This window comes from Astyanax mexicanus, chromosome 7, assembly GCF_023375975.1.
Source record: "Astyanax mexicanus isolate ESR-SI-001 chromosome 7, AstMex3_surface, whole genome shotgun sequence".
NCBI classification, from domain to species: Eukaryota; Metazoa; Chordata; class Actinopteri; order Characiformes; family Acestrorhamphidae; genus Astyanax; species Astyanax mexicanus.
The window spans coordinates 54,728,100-54,749,040 of NC_064414.1; the positions used below are offsets into that span (position 1 = coordinate 54,728,100).

The window sequence follows — 20,941 nt, forward strand, 5'->3', positions numbered from 1 at the left end:
ATCTAGTGGGTGTTGACTGATGAGGGGTGGAGCCAGGATCGTTCTATGCAGGTTTTTTTATTGTGATGTCACGATAAGGGAGGAGCATCCAAGCAGCTTATAAAAGCATATAATTCCTGAAACCAATCTCTTTCAGCTGGTTTACAGAAAATGGATAAATTGATTTTTTTGGCCATTAGAGTGATTTAGAGTCGAGACCCAAGTGTAAATATTATATTTTTAATATAAATATAATATAATAAAATATAATAAAAAATATATGTACCCTTTAAATGCAATAATACTGATATACTGATATTCTCACTATTTCACCCAACTCTGTTTGATATGCCAAATACAATAGCACTATACTGATGTTTTATCATTTTTGCTGTAATTTATGGACACAATCTCAACAATTTCACTTACCTATTATACTTAATCCTCCTTAATCTCGTTATTTATATATTTTTTTTATAGAAAGGCTATAGAAACCTTTTCATTTCAATTCCAACGTGCAAATATTCTTCATTATTAAAGCATTTAATGCTCTTTAAAAGAGAGTAGATGCATTATTATGATATGTTGTCAATAATGTAGTGGCATTTTTGAGAGAATATACAGCATTATCCATAAAACTGTTATAGTAAGAGGCCTATTCTGCAGACATAACCTTGTTCTAGCAGTACACAGATCCATCAGGACCCACCGGAGGGATGTAAATTAAAGGTTTTCAATAGGCTCTCAGGACACCCACCTGTACTGGACTCCAGCCAGGTTCAGCAGCCGTCTGGAGGCGGTCATCTCCGGAGAGTCGTGATATTTATCTGACAGGTAAATGACATCCTTTATACCTGCAGGGGGACAGGGGACAAACACAGAGAGTCAGACTGGGACACTCACTGACTCCCATCACCCCGCTGCCCAGTGTTACAGGAAGAAACAAAGCATGTGTTTGTTGTAAGGAGGGAGAATGTGGGGTAGATTTAAAGTAGTACTTCAGCTTTACTCTACCTAATCTAACTATTGCCTCCATTACAACACAGTCAAATTATACACACGGACAGAGAGATGAAACAGTGTGTTTGGTGATCGTTTTGAAAATGGTGTCCGATTTCATGGGAGGTTTTCACTCTTTACTGTAAAATAATTAAACAACCTTGACTTCAACCAAACTCAACTATTTACCTTCTGATAACTGCCCTCAGTGCTGTATGGAGAGAGAGAGAGAGAGAGAGAGAGAGAGAGAGAGAGAGAGAGAGAGATTAAAAAAGAAAGAGTTTAGGAAATAAAGAGTTCAGAAAAGATAGAAAGAGAGTTTAGGAAAGAAAGAGAAAGAATTCAAGAAAGAAATAATATTCAAGAAAGAGAATTCAAGAAAATGAAAAAGAAAATTTAATAAAGAAAAAGAAAACAAGGTTCAAGAAATTCAAAAAAGATAATTCAAGAATGAAAAAGAATTCAAGAAAGAAAAAGAAAGAAAAAATGTTCAAGAAAGAAAGAAAGAAAGAAAGAAAGAATTCAAGAAAGAAAAAAGGTATATAGCACCTTTCTAGACACCAAAGGACGTCTGAAAAACAAAATCTTCTTTCTGTATTTACTTTCTTGTTCCTACATCAGACAGCTCTGACCAATCAGAGGAGACTGCAGACTTTGCAGGGTTTGTTGGGCTGCATTTTTGGTGCATTTAGGTTTTTGCCAGTGTGAAAACAAACCAAACTGAGGGGGAAATGCTCAGAGTAAACTCCTGAGTCCTGAGTCCTGAGTCAGACCAGAAAAACCCACTGCAGGTGTGAAAACGCCCTGATAGAAGCAGCAGGTGGAGGTGAGGCTCAGAATCAGTGCTGTCTTTATATAAAGCTCATCTTTAGGGAGCTGGAAGAAGAACCACCCAACCTGCTGGTGTTTATAAATCTATGAGCTTCACTCAGCTGCTCAGGAGCACACAGGAACAGAACATATGAAGAGGCGGAGTCTCACACACTCTGAGAACTGAGGCCATTTAGAAAATGTCACGCTTCTTAACCTCACGTACGATAGCCGTCCAACACACACACACACACACACACTTACCTGACCCCAAGACCTCAATATAAACACACAATCAAAAACACACACACATTCTCACTATAAATCATAAATCAGCACACAGTGTGTGAGGTCATGTTTCTAACCAAATTTCTACAATCATGCCTTTAAGAATTCAGCTATAAATTAGAGTAAATGCTAGTTTACATTTCTGTGTGAGTCTGGATGTGTCTGCATTACTCTGAAGTTTAACCATAAAGGTGGGAATGTGTAGGCAAAAAGATGAGGTTTGGCAGAGCAATCAATGCTGCTGATGACACTAGATTACATGTAGTTATAAATCTGGAGAGGTGCATGTCTGACTACAGTTGTAGACATGACACAGAAGCATAAAATGTTTAAAAGTTTAAAGATCTAGAAAAAAAAAAGTTTTGGAAGTGAAAGTTGGCCCACTGTTAAGCAGGTTTTTATAATGTGAGATTCAAAGTTTGAACGCTAGGTGTCAGAAACGGGCCAAAGAGTCTAAAAGCAGAGAGGGTGCGCGTTTCTAGCACAGAAAAACAGGCCAAAGAGTCTAAAAGCGGAGAGAGTGCGCATTTCTAGCACAGAAAAACGGGCCAAAGAGTCTAAAAGCGGAGAGGGTGCGCGTTTCTAGCGCAGAAAAACAGGCCAAAGAGTCTAAAAGCGGAGATATTGTGCATTTCTAGCGCAGAAAAACGGGGTAAAGAGTCTAAAAGCGGAGAGAGTGCGCATTTCTAGCGCAGAAAAACAGGCCAAAGAGTCTAAAAGCGGAGAGAGTGCGCATTCCTAGCGCAGAAAAACGGGCCAAAGAGTCTAAAAGCGGAGAGAGTGCTCATTTCTAGCGCAGAAAAACGGGCCAAAGAGTCTAAAAGCGGAGATATTGTGCATTTCTAGCGCAGAAAAACGGGGTAAAGAGTCTAAAAGCGGAGAGAGTGCGCATTTCTAGCACAGAAAAACGGGCCAAAGAGTCTAAAAGCGGAGTAATTAGGGAGTTTAATATTAAGAGCCATCATGAAAAATTAACATCAATTTGAAAAATCTTAGTTTACACAACACTGTCAAAGATAAAGATAGTAAGATAGTATATTTTTCCTTCTGGCCCCCAACAAAAAAAGTTTGGACACCCCTGCATTAACCTCTTTACAGGCCAGAATTTCTGCCTGAAATTACACCCCTAAATTTTGAGTATTTCTAATTAAGTATTAAATAAAAAGGTTTGTCTGATATACATTACTGAAAGTCCTACTTATAACTTATAACATTTTTTTTAAATGTAGTAAATCTGTAATTGTCAAAATAAAAGTATAAAAATAAATAATCAAAAGAATGAATAAATTAATACAAAATAATTCTGTGTGCTTTCATATACTTTTTTATAGATTTTAAAATCTGTTCTTTTCACTTTTAAAAAAGCTTTTGTCCTTCAAACCTTTTGTTTAATTACTGTTGACTATTTTCTATGTCTATTTTCAAATTTACTTACTGATCCTTAATTATTAAGTGGAGTAGATAGTGAGTAGACTGCTTCTTGCACATGCGCAGATCACCATAACGATGCTTAAATGATATATCGCACAGTCCTACATCACACAGTGTGATTATTCGTTGATTCAAAGTAAAATCGTAAGCAGAGGGGCGGTCACAAAAAAAAAGTACGTAGTGAAGACACTAAGATTTGTTTAAATTCCTTTTTTTTTTTTTTTTTTTTTACAAATTAGCACTTGATCCTTTTAAAAATTCAAATTCTGCTATTTGTGTATTTAAAAAAAGCAGTAAAGCAGTAAAAGCTCCAGTGTGGGTCAGTACAGACTGCGGTACAGAACACCAGAGATGGCTCAGTCTGTTTCTTGCCCTCTAGAGACACAGTGATGACACTCCTCTTCCTCCACATCTTCACTCAATCAGATAACAGGCAGTGGAAGTGAGAGGATGGCAGCCAGTAGGAAAAGCAGCACGGGCGATTCCTGAGGGAGTAAAGACGGCCTCCAGCACGCCTGAGAACCGAACCGCAGCAGAACAGAACCTTCCAGAACCCGCCGGCAGCGAGGAGAGGTTCACGCTGGTTCACTCAGAGATGGAAATCCAGAGAAAAGAGCAAGACAAAACCTTCAGTTCAGGTCTGAACAGGAATCAGTCAGCACAGATTTAGAGCTCCTCTCAGCCGAAACACCTGTACAGCACTTCACCTGTTCTGCTCTACAGAAAAAGAAAGAATTCTTGCCAGAACCAGAGCATTAAGTACAGATACGCAAACGTTTGAGCACCTGAGTTCAGTCTGAATATGTTAAAAAAAAAGCCTTAAGAGGAAAATATATGTACTCTCCATATATCTACGAACATGAACTACCAAAATCTATGTATATCATTAGTGTGAAATTCAAGACATTAACAGTACAACATTAATTGCTCTACCGTCACCATGACCCAAGTAGCACTGGTTCACTGGCTGCTTGGCATCAGCAGCCAGAGCCTAAGAAACCGAATTGGTTTTACTAAACACCTAACAACTTCCCTCCTGTATGATCTTACACGAGTCTCTTTAGACATTCACAGAACTATTATCAGAATCCACATGGGTCACACCTCTAATAATTACAATTAATTACAGGTAGACACTCTCACTGATCACTGACTTAACTAATGTTTATGTAAAATTAGAATACTAAACCCAAATAGAGTTAATTACAGGTAGACACTCTCACTGACCACTAACATTGTTTATTTAGGTTTAGTCTTATATTATTTAGAGTCAATCACAGGTAAATATTAACACTGACCACAGGTTTATTTGGGTTAAGTATTCTTATATTACATAGAGTTAATTACAGGTAGATACCCTCACTGAACATTGACTTTATTCTTTATGTTTATTTGGGTTTAGTATACTAATGTTACATAGAGTTAATTACAGGTAGACACTCTCACTGACCACTGACTTTTGTCTATTTGGGTTTAGTATTCTAAAATGTTATATAGAGTTAATTACAGGTAGACACTCACTGAACACTGACTATGTTTATTTGGGTTTAGTATTCTAAAGTTATATGGAGTTAATTAATGGTAGACACTCGCTGACCACTGACTTTATTTGGGTTTAGTATTCTAATGTTTTATATATATAGTTAATTACAGGTAGACACTCACCGAAAACTAACTTTATATACCTTTAGAATACTAGAGCCAAATAATTATAAAGTCAGTGTTCAGTGAGTGTCTACCTGTAATTAACTCTATATAACCTTAGAATATTAAACCCAAATAAACAAAGCCAGGGATCAGTGAGAGTATCTACCGTATGTAAATACTTATTTAATTACATATAACATTAGAATACTAAACCCAAATAAACAAAGTCCGTTACAGGTAGACACTAATTGAACACTATATACTATTAGAATAAACTCAAACAATATATGCTAGAGTTAATTACAGGTAGACATTGACTGCCAAGAGGTGGGGGCTTTCACATTGAGGTTAAATTCCAACTTTTCACAGTGCTGTGCTGTGCTGTGCTTTTGTGTGTGTGTGTGTGTGTGTGTGTGTGTGTGTGTGTGTGTGTGTGTGTGTGTGTGTGTGTTACAGAATGCCAGTCAGAACCCTGGTAGGGGTCTCTCGGTCTCTCCAGTAAACAGTACAGACAGCTGCTACTCACACTGAAAACCAATCCATCATCACTCACATTCTCACACACACTACACACACACTACACACTACACACTACACACTACACACTACACACTACACACTACACACTACACACACACACCAACAGCAGCTCCAGCCCGACTGCCATCAACTGAGAACCTTCAGAACCAAACCTGAATATACATGAGTGTCAGACACGCCACCCAGCTGAGCGAGAGACACTGCGAGAGAAGAAAGTGAGAGAGAAACGAGTGTATACTCTCACACACCCATCACTCAATCACCATCCCAACTCCACCTTACATAACTACACCATGGCGAGCTACACTGTTTTATATTAAACAAGGTGCAACACTTGAGCTAACCCATTTTTGGTCCAATAAAGGAAAGTGTGAAAGAACCTTTGCATAATTAAGCAATAATACACTCGAGGTAAGTGCTATAACATGTAATATTGGCACTGCTGTGCTGCAATCGTAGGCTCGTAGAGTGCCAATATTACATGTTATAGCACGAACCTCAAGTGTATTATTGTGATCATATCACAGTTCCATTATCACTGTTTATTGAAAGATTTTAAAGAGTTAAAGAGGAGGAGAAAATAGGATCTGTTTGGTTATAAAAACTCCGCTAGTTAAAATAGTTGCATTGCTGCTCTGTTTGTAGCTGTAGCGCTGTTTCGCTTAATACATGGAGAACATCAGTTACAGTGCATTACCGGCTGATAACGGCACCTATAGAACGCCTCTCAGCCAATCACATCGCAGGGTCAGAACTAACTGTGGTATATTTCTTAATAATAATTAGTCAAGAACAGTCATCACTTTCACAAAATGTATGTTTACCAATCCAAAAGTGTCTCTTTAATGGCATTTTTGCAAGATCCATTGTTAGTACTATGCTATAAAGAGTTTATACAGTTTTTTTTTATATTTATCTCGTTAACATCACATGTACAGCACCAGTCTAAAAGTTGACACACCTCCTCATTCAATGTTTTTTTTTATTGAATTTATTTATTTTTTTAAATTAAGACATTAAAAATGATTAAGGGACACGGAATTACGTAGTAAACAGTGAAAAAAAAGTGTTATTGCTCCACATTAATCTCCTGATCTAAACCTGATGAACTGAGATGGAGATTTGAGGTGATTTATTTAATTGGGATGAGCTGGAGCTTCACAGCAAAGTGAAGGAAAAGCAGTAGTTTTTTTTTTCAGCACCTCCAGAAACTCCTTCCTTTAAGACATTACATTACATTACATTACATTTGGCAGACGCTTTTGTCCAAAGCGACTTACAATAGTCAAGTACAATGTAAAATAAGTTTAAAGGTAAAACATCTTTGGATAGGGATAAAAGGAGGTCAAATAATAGGGGAATAATAGGATAGAGGAGTGAAGGAGGGGAAGAAGGAAATGAGGTTAGAAGTAGTTAGTGTGTTAGAGGTGTTAGGAGAGTAAGAGCTCTTTGAAGAGCTCTGTCTTCAGGAGTTTATTAAAGAAAGTGAGAGATTCTCCTGATCTGGTAGTGGAAGGTAGTTTGTTCCACCATTGGGGAACTCTGTATGAGAACAGTCTGGATTGCTTTGTGTGAATGTTTGTTTGGTAAAGCGAGGCGACGTTCATTGGAGGAGCGCAGCGGCCGAGAGGTAGCGTAAGCATTCAGGAGTGAGTGCAGGTAGGAAGGAGCCTGTTCTGTCATCACCTTGTAGGCGATAGTAAGAGCTTTGAATTTGATGCGAGCATCAACCGGTAGCCAATGGAGCTCAATGAGCAGCGGGGTGACATGTGCCCGTTTTGGCTGGTTGAAGACCAGACGTGCTGCTGAGAAAGACGCTGAGAAAACTATGCCAGGTAACTTTCCCTCATGAAGACACTGAGATTAAAATATCACCAAGAGTCTGCAGAACTGAACTCAAAGATACATCTGATACTCAGAATAATCTAAAGTAGAAAACAGATTCTATTTTATTTAACTTTTTTTTTTTTCACTGAATAATTCTTCATATGTTCCTGAAGAGCTTTAATATAGTCTTTATTTTCATGATATTTTTAAAATTGTAAATTTAATATTAAAGCACACACTAAATGAGCAGAAGTTTTTCTCAGGTACTGTATGCAAGTGTGCACACGTACTGTATGTATCCATATGTATGTATGTATGTATGCATGTCAGGTGTGTAGCTCAGCGGTGGTTTATTGAAAGAGTACGACTCCCTCAGCAGACAGCAGGGGGCAGTCAGCAGGAGTGCAGCGCTGGAGTGGAGAATACTTCATCAGTACTGCAGCAGTACTTCTGAAGAGCTGTACTTTCAGTAAATTCTGTGATAGATTTACTAATTTACCTAAAAAAGAAAATATATATTTATTTATAAACTATATGACAACACTTGTCACAGATTGATCAGTTTAGCACTAACCTTTTAAACGCTTGTTTAAGTTTTAAAGGGGACATATTATACCTGTTTTTACACAAGTTAAAATAGGTTTATGTAGGACTGAATGATTAATCGTTTATTTGAAATCACAATTTGAATGAACACGATTTTTCAATCGCAGGAGCTGCGATTTTAATTAGCCAATAGCCTTCAAAGTGTGTGTGAAGATGCAGCCTGCTCTTCCAGAGACGCACCACAACGTTGCAGCATGTGTGTCATGTCTCGCAATGTCTTAATTTTAGGTCTTATTTAGTTCTGTCCAATAATAAATAAAAGCTGTGACACTTTGAAAAATGTGGTTTAAAGAAAATAAATATTAACACATAAATGCATATTATGCATACACACAATTTGTTTTAATGTGTATTTTTATTATTATTATTATTATTATTATTATTATTATTATTCATTGCAACGCAATCCAAACAACAATTTTGTTGTTTCTTGAAATTAAAAAATAAAACTATGTGGAAAGAATACACGTTAAAAATGAAAAGGTTTAGGGTTTAATAGATTAAAACTAATCAGAATTTAAAACGCAATATTCTGTGAAAAGAAATCGCAATTAGATATTCTGACCAAATCATGCAGCCCTAGTTCTATGTACTATACAAAAACACTCACATAAAGATTAAGAGCTCACCAGCTCTCATTTTCCCAGTTTCAGTCCCTTTCAGAAAGAGCCGTTTAAGAGCTCTGGCACTTTTATGCAAATAAGCTGCTCCTTATTTAAAAGGAAAAGGAGGAACTTTATATTTGTGTTTGGTTTTTATCCCAGTATTACAAATCATGATGGTACAATCTCTACCGGTATTGAACTTAAAAAAAAAAAAAAAAAAAAAAAAGAAACGGTATTGTGACAACCAGAGACTGTAAAAAAGATGGACGCCGTGTCGCCGTTCCCATACATTCAATGAAAATGAAGCCAAAATCTTCCGCCATGTTGGCGATCCTGCCACCCGATTCTGCGCAGTAGAGACCAGAGGAGGGAGAAAGACTGTGGAGAGACAGCCTACTCATTTAAATAACCCCGCCCCTGAGGGCTGCCTCGCGGTCACAGACTGCAGAGCGGAGCGGGGCGGAGCTGACGGTCTGTTATTGGTCCCGCCCATAAGCAGCTCTTTTACCATAACCACACCTTTTTTGAATAGAGCTGAATAACGGTTTAAAAACCGAATTCTGTGGGGATATAAACATTTTACAATATAAGCAGAGGCTACACTAGCTGTTACACTTAAGTAATGGAGGTAGAATTACAGTATATTAGAAAAAATGTGATTGAAAGTTGTTCTGTTTTGTCATTGAAACCTATGGGGATGGGTGGAGTTACACAGCTTTCTGCAGCCGAACAGCAGGGGGCGCCCGACCTGTGGTGGCTTCACTTTTGAGAGAGGATGCTCTGTCCAGCTATATACAGTCTATGGTGACAACATACATACATACATACATATATACATATATATATATACACATATACATACATACATATATACATATATATATATATACACACATATATATACATACATATATACATATATATATATATATATACACACATACACATATATATGTATATATATATATATACACACATACACATATATATGTATGTATATATATATATATATATATATATATATATATATATATATATATATATATATATATATATATATATATATATATATACACACATATATGTGTGTGTGTGTGTGTTATGTAATGTATGTGTACATAATTAACATTGTTTTTCTTGTTTTATATTCTTTTGTCTAGCTCCTACTTGTTCATTTGTGTATTTTTATACTAGTATCTACTGTTTATTGGGTTACTGTTTACATTACTTTTTCTATATGCTTTAAAAAAAATCACGTTGCTGTAATAAGTAAATTTCCCCGATGTGGGATCAATAAAGTAAAATTTAATCTAATCTAACATCCGTACTGTTCCATTTAAAAAAAAAAGTTGTTTCTGGTATTTAACAGTGTTACATATGTTGGGGGTAATGATCGTGACTGGTGGCGTCTGGCTAGAATTGTCCTTGTAAATAGAAAGTGTGGCTCTGGCTGGAAACCAAACACAAATATCTTACAGATCAGTGCAGCGGTCTTTAGCTTCCAAGCTACATGACAAAAGTCATGGGACACGACGCAAATAACAAGTGAGGCAATAAGTAAATTAAAGAAAAGGCGAGAGCAAGAAAAAGCAAAAAAGAAAAAGAAGAAATGAGAGTAAAACAATTTCAAAAAGAGAGCACAAAAGAGGAAATTAAAAAGCAAGGAGAAAGTGTACCAGGAGAGAAGGAGAGCGAGAGCATAAGAGAAAATGAGAGAAAGAGAAGAGCGAGAGAGGAAACAAAACAGCAAAAACAGACAAAGCGAGAGAGCAAGGAACAAAAAGTGTAGGAGATAGAAGACAGAGGACGAGAGGAAGAGAGAGAGAGAGAGAGAGAGAGTGAAGTGAGCAACAGTGAGTGCATCATATTAGAGTGTAAGAACAGACAGGGCATGAGAGGGAGAGAGAGAGAGAGCGCGAGTGTAACAATAGAAGAGGAAAACATGTCACTGTGTAGAACAGTAGAGGGCCAACAGGGCGAGAGAAGAAAGCAACAGCGCTCAAAACAGACAGATACAGAAAGAGTGTGTGTGTGTGTGTGAGAGAGAGAGAGAGAGAGAAAGAGAGAGAAAGAGCGAGCGAGAGCGAGAGAGAGATACCCCATGCTGAGATCTCCACACAGCAGGGCTTCTCTTACCATGGAAATTCCTCTCCTCTTTCATCCCTCTCTCTCTCTCTCTCTCTCATCATACGTGTGTGTGTGTGTGTGTGTGTGTGTGTGTGTACATGTATGTCAGGTGTGTAGCTCAGCGGTGGTTTATTGAAAGAGTACGACTCCCTCAGCAGACAGCAGGGGGCAGTCAGCAGGAGTGCAGCGCTGGAGTGGAGAATACTTAATCAGTACTGCAGCAGTACTTCTGAAGAGCTGTACTTTCACAGTACTTCTTGATACTTTCTCAATTACATTCACAGAAAAAACATACAACATACAGCAGCACGTGTTTTACCTTGTACGAGTTCAAAAGTTCAGTTTCTAAACTAAAAAACCTGATAAAAATTTAACAAAACAAGTACACTGGCATGCCACAAGTCATGGGACAGCAATATGTACCGTATTTTTCACTGATTTCTCACTTAAAATCCTTTAATTTCCCCAAATAAAGGTTGTAGGGAGCAGTAAAGCCAGGAGTTTCAGTTTAGGTCTCCAGCACTGGGGCTGAAGTAGCATTAGCCACTTCCGCTATATTCACATTCAGAGGTGAGTATTAATTTATATCAGCCTGTAGCCTGTTCCTAACCCCTGCTAGCACTGCTGGAACAGCATTAGCTTTACCCACTAATCGTGCTAGCTCTTTCGCTGTTCAGAGTTGAGTATCATCGCCTGGAGTCTGCTACCAACCACGGCTAGCACTGCTGGGTGGCATTAGCCGCTAACGGTTAGCCACTAATGCTATTGCTCCAGCCTCAGTGCAATCTTATAATCTTATGTAGCCTTATGTATGAAAATAGACCAGAAAATAGACATTTGTTGATCTTGCGCCTCTTACTACACAACTTTTAGCCTAATTTTAACCTTGATTTCCAGTTTTAGTGAGACTGTGACAGCTGGCTCTAGTCTGTAGACTCTGGTGCAGTCAGTGGGAGTGAAAGTGGTTTAACGTATGATGTGCTTATTCACGATTTTAGCCTCAAAATAGCATCACAGTTCTACAAACGTGTGATGCAACAATGGTTTACATCACAATGGTATTAAAATGCTTCTCAGGTAACATTCCCAGCTAGACAAATACTAATAATTTGAAAAAATTTAAATAACTGAAAATTAAAACATTAAATTCAGTTAAATTCACAAGCAACGTTACCAGATCATTTACAAACGTTAAATGAAACCTTATAAGAACGACCAGAACACTTGACATGGTTCACCATTACGAGAACATATAAGGTATTGTTTTAGTTTGCAATACATTATGATATGTGGCATCAAATATGTGTATATTTACGGAAACATAGTTGCTCTAAACGACCCAAGACTCGTCCTCAATTTGACTTACTAAAGTTACTGCTTTATTATTCCACATGGTGGCGCTATAATCAAATGAATAGGGTTAATCTGTGTTGAACATTGGTTGTTAAAATCTGTGAACCTGACCCCAATAAATCCATAATAATTCCTGGTATTTGATTATTTATGAGTATTTTATCCTCTTCAGTAAAACAGATGCTGTAAAATATTTTAGAGATTTTAGATTTTCACAGTATGATGATAATACAATATCGTATCGTGAGATGCCCTGTGATTTACCCCCCTATCAGAGACCCTGCAGGAGCGTGTGTGATAAAGTTCACCCACCTGCCTGGATGATGAGCTTGGCGCACTCGTTACAGGGGAACAGAGCCACGTACATGGAGCAGCCCTTCACATCCGCAGAGTTCTTATTCATGATAGCGTTCAGCTCCGCATGACACACTGCAGCAACACACACCATCAGGAGAAGATTAATAACAGTACAATTAAGAAATAATAATAAATACATTGAATATGAACAAAAGTATTGAACGTGTGCATATACTGATGCAAAAAAAATCAATATACATTAAAATACCCCAATATGTTGTAATTGCATAAAAAGACAGCTTCATAAAAAAATAAGAGAGCACTTAAAAATTATGAGATTATTTGATTTTACCAAATTGAAAACCTCTGGAATATAATCAAGAGGAAGATGGATGATCACAAACTATCAAACCACCAAACTGAACTGCTTGAATGTTTATCCAAAAGCAGTGTGCAAGACTGGTGGAGGAGAACATGATGCCAAGATGCATGAAAAAAAAAACTGTGATTAAAAACCACCAGGGTTATTCCACCAAATACTGATTTCTGAACTCTTAAATCTCTTTATGAATATGAACTTGTTTTCTTTGCATTATTTAAGGTCTGAAAGCTCTGCATCTTTGTTATTTTTAGCCATTTCTTATTTTCTGCATATAATAAATAAATGCTTTAAATGACAATATTTTTTATTTGGAATTTGGGAGAAATGTTGTCCGTATTTTGCATTTTTATCATCATGACATTCTGGATCCTTGACTTCTGTTACAAATCTAAAGAAAATCTTGTTTTTTTTGTATCTCAGTTAGGGGTGAGCCATATAGATCATACGCTATAATAAAATTTCATTTTCATTTTGTTGCAGTAGTGTATCCTTAAAATATTTATTTTTTTCATGTTTTGTCATATTGCCAAGAGTATTATCGCAAAAATACCATGAAATATCGTGATATTATTTTTAGGGCCATATTGCCCACCCCTAATCAAGAGTATCAAAAATCAAAAGTGTTTATACTGGTTTTCTGGAGTATCTGTTTCTACTGGCCATTGAAAATGCTCACTGTTGTGAGGATTTGACTGCATTCAGCAAAAGAGCAGAGCAGAGAGGGATGCAATCAAATTCTCACAGCAATGGAAGTCCATAATCTATAAGAAAGTCTACTCTGAATACGAGCAGGTGAACCAATAATTTTATCTACATAGTTTATAAAGAAACCTTAATGCTATAATTTAAGAACAGTAACATATACAGTAAAAAGTGAAGTGGGACATTAGTTGCTGGACTGTACATTCAATTCCGCATATATATGAATTTTATCTAAATATATATACATATTTTATTATTGTGTATAGGTTTTATTCATGTTAAATAAACATGCATATTTTTAACCATGTTTTATATATGATCAGATAGTCATTAAAGCATTTTACTATTAGTTGTACAGGGTATATACTGGGATTGTCTATGTGGCCGATAATGTTTGATTGATATTTTTAAAATATGTCTTTTCATTGTAAAATCCTGGCTGTTTGTCACCCTCTAGTGGCCGCACACTGACTCACACCAGCCTCAGCCACACTGTCCGGCCCAATCTACTGAAAACCAGCTAAAAGACACAGTTTGACACTTCCCTGAGTTTGCAGGAAACGACTGCATCACCAGAGTAAAACCTACAGTGTTCTGAAATTTCCAGGAACCATCAATAAAACACAAGAAAAAAAAAATCAAAAGGTGCTTTCTGGACACAACAGACAGAAAACAGACACAAGAGAACTACCAGCACCAGCAGCAGCAGCAGTCTCTACTGAACCACCACAACTGAAGATCGCTGAGGTTTTTACACATTAATAATTTTTTTACAGATTTTCTGTCTTTTATCGATGTTAGTAATCAACTCTGTTGATTACACCATCTGCCCTGAATAAAACTACACCCATTTTAAGATTATCCACATCCAGACCACACCCACCATCCAAAACTTGTGGGAGTTTTTCTCAAACTGACAAATATGTCCAGTAACAAAAAGCCTATACTCTATACTTTACTGGATTTATCATCTGAATGTTCTGCGTCTTACATTTTAATAACAGCCTCGTTACTCCTGTTTCATTTCAGCTCGTTTCCATTCCAGCTTCTCATTGTTTATTAAAACCCCTATCCAAATAAATCTCTCCATCCAGATAGAGTGAATCTGATTGTAATTGGATGTAGAGAACTATAAACATATACCATTCCCACTCCCTATTAGTTTATATCAGGGGTTCTCAACTTGTTTCAGCTAGAGACCCACATTTTCTCCTGGTCACCAAGCCATGACGCACGTTTATAGAATACAAACAAATTTATTCCTGAAAAATAGCCTTCAAAAACCCATTTAAAACAAACATATACATGCAAAGGGAAATAAAAGCATTTTCTTTTAAGACAAGAAATAGGAGGAACATGACAACAGCATGCATAAAAGTTACTACAGTAAAACTTAATATCAATTTAAATCCAATGTTTATTTCAGTGTAATTCAGATATAGATATGAGCAGTATTAAAGCCACGACAAGACATACAGAGCTAAAATATTTTACGATTCATCACAAACTTTGAAGCCATTTTCACAACACACAAGATTTATAACAATATTTGAGTTATTTTTAATATTTTCTCCCAATTTATCTGGCCAATTGTCCCACTCATTTACCTGCTACTCAGCTGTATAGCCCCTATCACTAGTGATCACACAACACCAGGAGGGTGAAGACTAGAACATGCCTCCTCTGATACATGTGAAGTCAGACTCCGCCTCTTTCTGCATTCAGCATTACCGAGCAGCATCTCAGCGCTAACGCTCGGAAGAAAAGAGCAGCGACTCGGTTCTGATACAGCAGCTCACAGACGCAGTCTTGTGCTGATCCACATCACCCTAGGAGTGATGAAGGGAAAGAGAGAGAGCCCCATCTACTGTACTACTGTACCCACCCAGAGAGAGCAAGGACAAATTGTGCTCTCCCGGGGCTCTGGCAGCTGATGACAAGCTGCATGACGTGGATTTAAACCAGTAATCTCCCGATCATAGTGGCAGCACTTTAGACCCCTGAACCACTCGGTGCCTCTAGCACAGTGATTTTTATTCAGTTTTTGCTGCACATTATCTAATTTAACAGGGTTTCTTACAGTCTTCATAGCATTTTTCTCAATATGCTGCTTGAATTATACTGACGATACAATAGGAAAATTTCACAATATGATAAAATCTTCAAATTCAGCTCTATTCTGAAATGTATATGAGCTCAAATACAGATCTAAACCCTGCAGCAGCTGGACAGTAAACGCAGCAGCTCATCAGGAGCTCTATTATTCCGGGTTTTAAGAGGAGCGAGAGGTTTTTAATGAGGAGAACGCACTCGGCCCTCACTGTTCTACAGCAGCAGGTCTCTGCTCTACACCGCAGCCTGTCCCCGGGGGGATCTGAGGGTCTCTACAGGAGACCAACACACAGATGGTGAGGGTCCTCCCACAGCTGTCCAACCAATTACAGAACAAAACAGATTAATAAAAAAAAAAAAAATAGATCACAGTTTCTCCAGAATTAATATCTGCAGGAATACCTACGTTTACACCTGAACCTGAGCTGCACAATATACTGTATCAGTATCGTTATCCCAATGAGGGTATGGTCAAATTTACCTTAAATTAAATGTACTGTCTGATACAAAAGTACACTTTAAATTTAATATTAAATTGACATACTTACTAAAGGTTATTGGGAGATTCTGGAAGATTATACAGTACCAGTGAAAACTTTGGACACACCTTCTTATTCAGTGCTTTTATTAAACTTTCCTACATAGTAAATGAATAGTGAAGTGATCTATCAGATTATGAAGGAACACATAATGAATCATGTAGAAACTTAAAAACAGTGTTAAACAAACCAAAATAAATAAATACTCTGTGAGGAAGCATTTAGATACTCTTATCTGGGGAGGCTGGTAACTCTGAAACTTATCTTGTACAACAGAGGAAACTCTCACTCTTCCTTTCCTGGGGCGGACCTGATGAGTGCCAGTTCCATCAGTATAATGTTTTCGATAGTTTTTGCTGTGAATGCACTTGAAGATACTTTCAAAAATCTTGAATTTCATCTTTTCAGTTTGACTTACCTTCATTTCTTATTTAGTTGAGTAGTTCTTTCTTCTCATAATCTGGATTCGAACATTACTCAAATATTCACTATTCACTGTATACCTGTAACTCTACCTCTTCACTACTTTACTTTAACTGATGCTCTCAAACACTTTATTAAGAGACAAGAAATTCAAGTAATTAACTCTTGATGAGTTCAGCACAGCTGTTAACTGAAAGCTAACTGGATTCCACGTGACTCTACCTCATAAAACTGACTGAGAAAGCCCAGCAAGGACGTGCAAAACTGATCATCTGGTTTGTTTTAACACTTTACTAAATAATTCCATAAGTTTTTCTACATAGTTTGGGTGACTAATATTAATCTACAATGCAGAAAATTTTAAAATACCAAAAAAAACACTCACTGAGTTTAAGTTGCATGTAAACTATTGATTACTGTAGTATCGTATAAGTTATCCATTTATACATTATCGCATTATTAACATCATGACATGCTGGAGCATCAACTTCTAGTGAAATCTGGTAGAAATTGTTGTATAAAATATTGCACATTTATTTTTTCCCCTAAATATAGTGCAGATATATTTCTTACACAACCCAACATCTTCCCTCACACCCAGAGATCACTTTTTAACTGGACAATACAGGTAAGTATCCTTAGTGTTATTATGTTTAAATCAGTACAGTAGCTGGAATCAGAGCTATTTTTTTCTGTTTTGCAAGGTAAAAGGCATTTAAAAAAAATAAATAAATAAAAATAAAAATAAATTATATATATATATATATATATATATATATATATATATATATATATATATATATATATATATATATATAGTTTAGCAAATGTATTTTAAGATATAAAGTTAAAAAGATTTATAATACGTTAACTAAATTGCAAACAAAGCACAGCACTGCTGAGAACCTCAAAATTAACAGAAATTAACTGTATGAATGTATTAATTAAAAAAAATTATGACTGAGGAGATCTGTGCTGATGCAGTAGCCATAACAAGCTGACAAATCAAGCTTTTTGTGCATTTTTTTTAAAGACAAAAGTTACAAATTCTGTGAGATTTTCTATTTTATTTTATTTTATTAGTGATGTAAAATATGTTGAATAAAAGAGTAGTTTGGAGTATTTTAGCATCTCTCCATTTAAACAGACAGGAGGCTGGTCTTGTATGAGGGTATAAAACACTCATGTAATGCAGGAACTCACCGTACGGGTACTTGGTGTCCAGTTTGTCCTCAGCAGATCGAGACCAGGGCATGAGGTCATCGTCACAGCCGTTCGGCATCCCGTTATATCCGATCCCCACGATCTTATTCTCCTGATTCACGATACACGCTCCCACCTGCACACAACACACTATATTACAACAGTGATTATAAAAAATAAAATAAAATCCACCCCTAAAAACATACATTCAAAAAACATACACACAGGCCTGCCACTGTAATATTAATTACATTATTGATTTTTCATACAGTAAATGGACATGCCTTCAATAATATTTGTTAATAATGAACAGTATTTTAGCTGGTCATGCTAAATAACCAGTGCTTCAATTATTGCAACTCAAAGAGTGTGAACAGACGGCAGTAGGTGAAGAATTAATGATGAATTAAACATTCTGTCTTTAAAAATGGTATACTTGCTGTGTTATGCTATTATACTATGGTTTTCTATACTATGGGTACCTGAGAACTGGGATCTTTACTCCTCTGAGCCGAGAGGAACGCAACCGCCATAAAATACTCCGGCCACTCCAGATAATCCTGCCTCTTCCTCGTCACCGTCACCTCACTGAGAGAGAGAGAGAGAGAGAGAGAGAGAGAGAGAGAGAGAGAGAGAGAGAGAGAAACGGATCATTAGTCAGAAACATTTAACATTCACAGACGTTAAATTCACATGGGAATAAAACGACAGATAAACGAGTGCAGGTCAAACACAGTTTTTTTTTTGTTTGTTTGTTTTTTTTGTTATTGTGCCCTGAGATAGTGACCGACTACTTTTGCTCCCCATTTGTTTTTAACAGGTAAAAAAAAAAAAGTTTATGAACAAAATTGGACATAAGATTAGAATAACGTGACTTTTTGACTTAAATTACTTAAAATAATAATATAAAAAAAAAGGTTTATAGCCTTAAAATTAGAACATTTTACTTGCTGAAATGTATTTGTCAAAGGTGAAATAAAAATATATACTTCAGCTCACTTCTCACAAATATTCTCCAGAACAATGAATCAGATTAAAATTATCAGTGCATATAAACTGCTTAATAATAGAGGAAATAAAATAACTGAAAAACACGAATCCTTACTAAGTACCAACCAAGCAGGGTACCCAACTTTTCTTTTATTGTTTTGTACACAGTAAACAAAGTAATCTTGTTTCAAATAAAATAAAAAACACATATTTCTAAACAATTTTAACTGTATGTTTAATCACAGTAAATCCACAGAGATTTATTTTGTCAGAGAGAAAGTCTGCTGTGTGTCCGCCAGAGGGCGCCACTGAGACTGTTCAGAAATGAATGAAAGTCTACGGAGCATTTTTTTTTTACAGTTAAAATGCAATTTTATAATAATTCCACTTAAATTCCATACAAAGCAATTAACATCATTAGGCAGAATAAAATATTTTAGGCTGTAATTCCGTCCTAATCTAAGAATAATGCACGTTTGGAGACTTATACAGTCTTTTGGTGTATAATTTAAGAAACAAATATATGGCAAAATAAAGATAGATAGTAAAATAGTGTTTTTCTGCAAAAAATAAATAATTAATCAAAATATCTCAGCAAGAAACGAGACAGCGTTGTTATTGTAATTGTTTGTATTTAGCTAGATAACCTAGCTAACTAGTATAGTTTTTTTTTTTTACTTTGGCAAAACGAAGACCAACATTTAAAAATAGAGTTATTTCCGCGATTGTATACATTTATTTGCAGCAGAAATAATCAATCAACATCTTAAATCTAGACTTCTAAAGTGAATAAACCTCCCTCTGTTTAGAATTCAGATTAAAACAATAATAAAACGTGTCTAAAAGCAGATTTTATACAGTTTTCTGCTTCCAACATTCAGCAAACCGCACAAACTCACCCATTACATGAATAAGCCGCTTTGGTCTCCACTTTATCCATCGTTTAAAGCCTCCAAACGGCGTTAAAACTGTTTTTTATCAGTTTAATTTTGCGAGTTTTCGCTCTAAACACGTTCAGATTTAGCAGCTCACGCCGGCTGGAGTAGCCAGAACTCCCGCGAAAATGACGTCAAGCACGTGACTACTTTATGAGCGTCAGCGCTGCGCTGAATTTGCGCAGGCGCATAAAAGTGGCCACAGAGCATGTTGAGGGAGAGACTGCGCAGTTCCCGGCGCCCCCGCTTTATTAGGAATACCTAAAACCGCCGCTAGAGGAAGCCCGCGAGAGAGACCTGTATGAATGGGAGTGAATGGAAGATAAAAGGTTAAAAACTGTAATATTTTTTTATTGGCAACTAGATATAGTTATATAGTTTAAAATATGTTTAGTAATAATATTTATTGGCCAGTTTAATGTTTTTATTAGGTTCAAAATACATTTGCAAAATAGTTAACACATTTTTTTTATTTGTTTTTTTGTTTTTTTCCCCAGCCCACCTGTTCCCAGGCACTACCCTGACGGCAAAAAACATTGAATAAACATTATTTTTTGGTTGTATTACATATTTTAAGGTTTATGAGGACAAAAAAACTTTATAGACTAATAGACACAATTAGTGTTGAAATTCTGGCATTGGATCAACGTTTATTTAACGTCTTATATACTTACTTTAATTATTTTATGTGAAAGGTGTTCCCCTCAAATTATAATATTAATATATGAATAATAATAATAATAGTTATGTAAATGCCTCTTTCAAAACTAAATAGAACAACATATCTATGAGAATAGAATACACAATAAACACATGTATTATAAGTACAGTTTAATACAAACCATACATATAAAATCCATGTGCACAAAAAAAAATAATGTTGGAGATTAACATTGTATCAATGCATTAAAGATGGAAAAAATAATGTTGTTTTAACATCCTTTTACTATCTGGGAAGTAAAAGCTGGTGTTGATGTGGTGTTTAAGCTATCAGCTTAAAGAACTTTATCTAAGTAATGATGAAAATCACTTTTAACCACTATTCAAAACGTTTCTACTATACCAGTTAAACCAGTTTGACAGGGAGGACCATCACAGTCACCACAGCATAAAAATAAGAAATGTGTGAGAGAGCTACACCGCTCT

General features: G+C 36.2%; 1 protein-coding gene across 1 annotated transcript in view; it reads right to left on the reverse strand.

The window, feature by feature from the left end:
* dctd (dCMP deaminase) overlaps nucleotides 1-19,940 on the reverse strand; it is a 30,913-nt gene extending 10,973 nt beyond the window's left edge. The window contains exons 1-5 of the mRNA XM_022665865.2: nucleotides 19,760-19,940; nucleotides 18,353-18,458; nucleotides 17,871-18,006; nucleotides 12,525-12,641; nucleotides 737-833 (exon numbers count right to left, since the gene is read on the reverse strand). Coding sequence (XP_022521586.1) covers nucleotides 737-833; nucleotides 12,525-12,641; nucleotides 17,871-18,006; nucleotides 18,353-18,458; nucleotides 19,760-19,800 — 497 coding nt within the window. The 5' untranslated portion in view covers nucleotides 19,801-19,940. The remainder of the gene's footprint in view (nucleotides 1-736; nucleotides 834-12,524; nucleotides 12,642-17,870; nucleotides 18,007-18,352; nucleotides 18,459-19,759) is intronic.
* Between the last annotated feature and the right edge of the window lie 1,001 nt (nucleotides 19,941-20,941).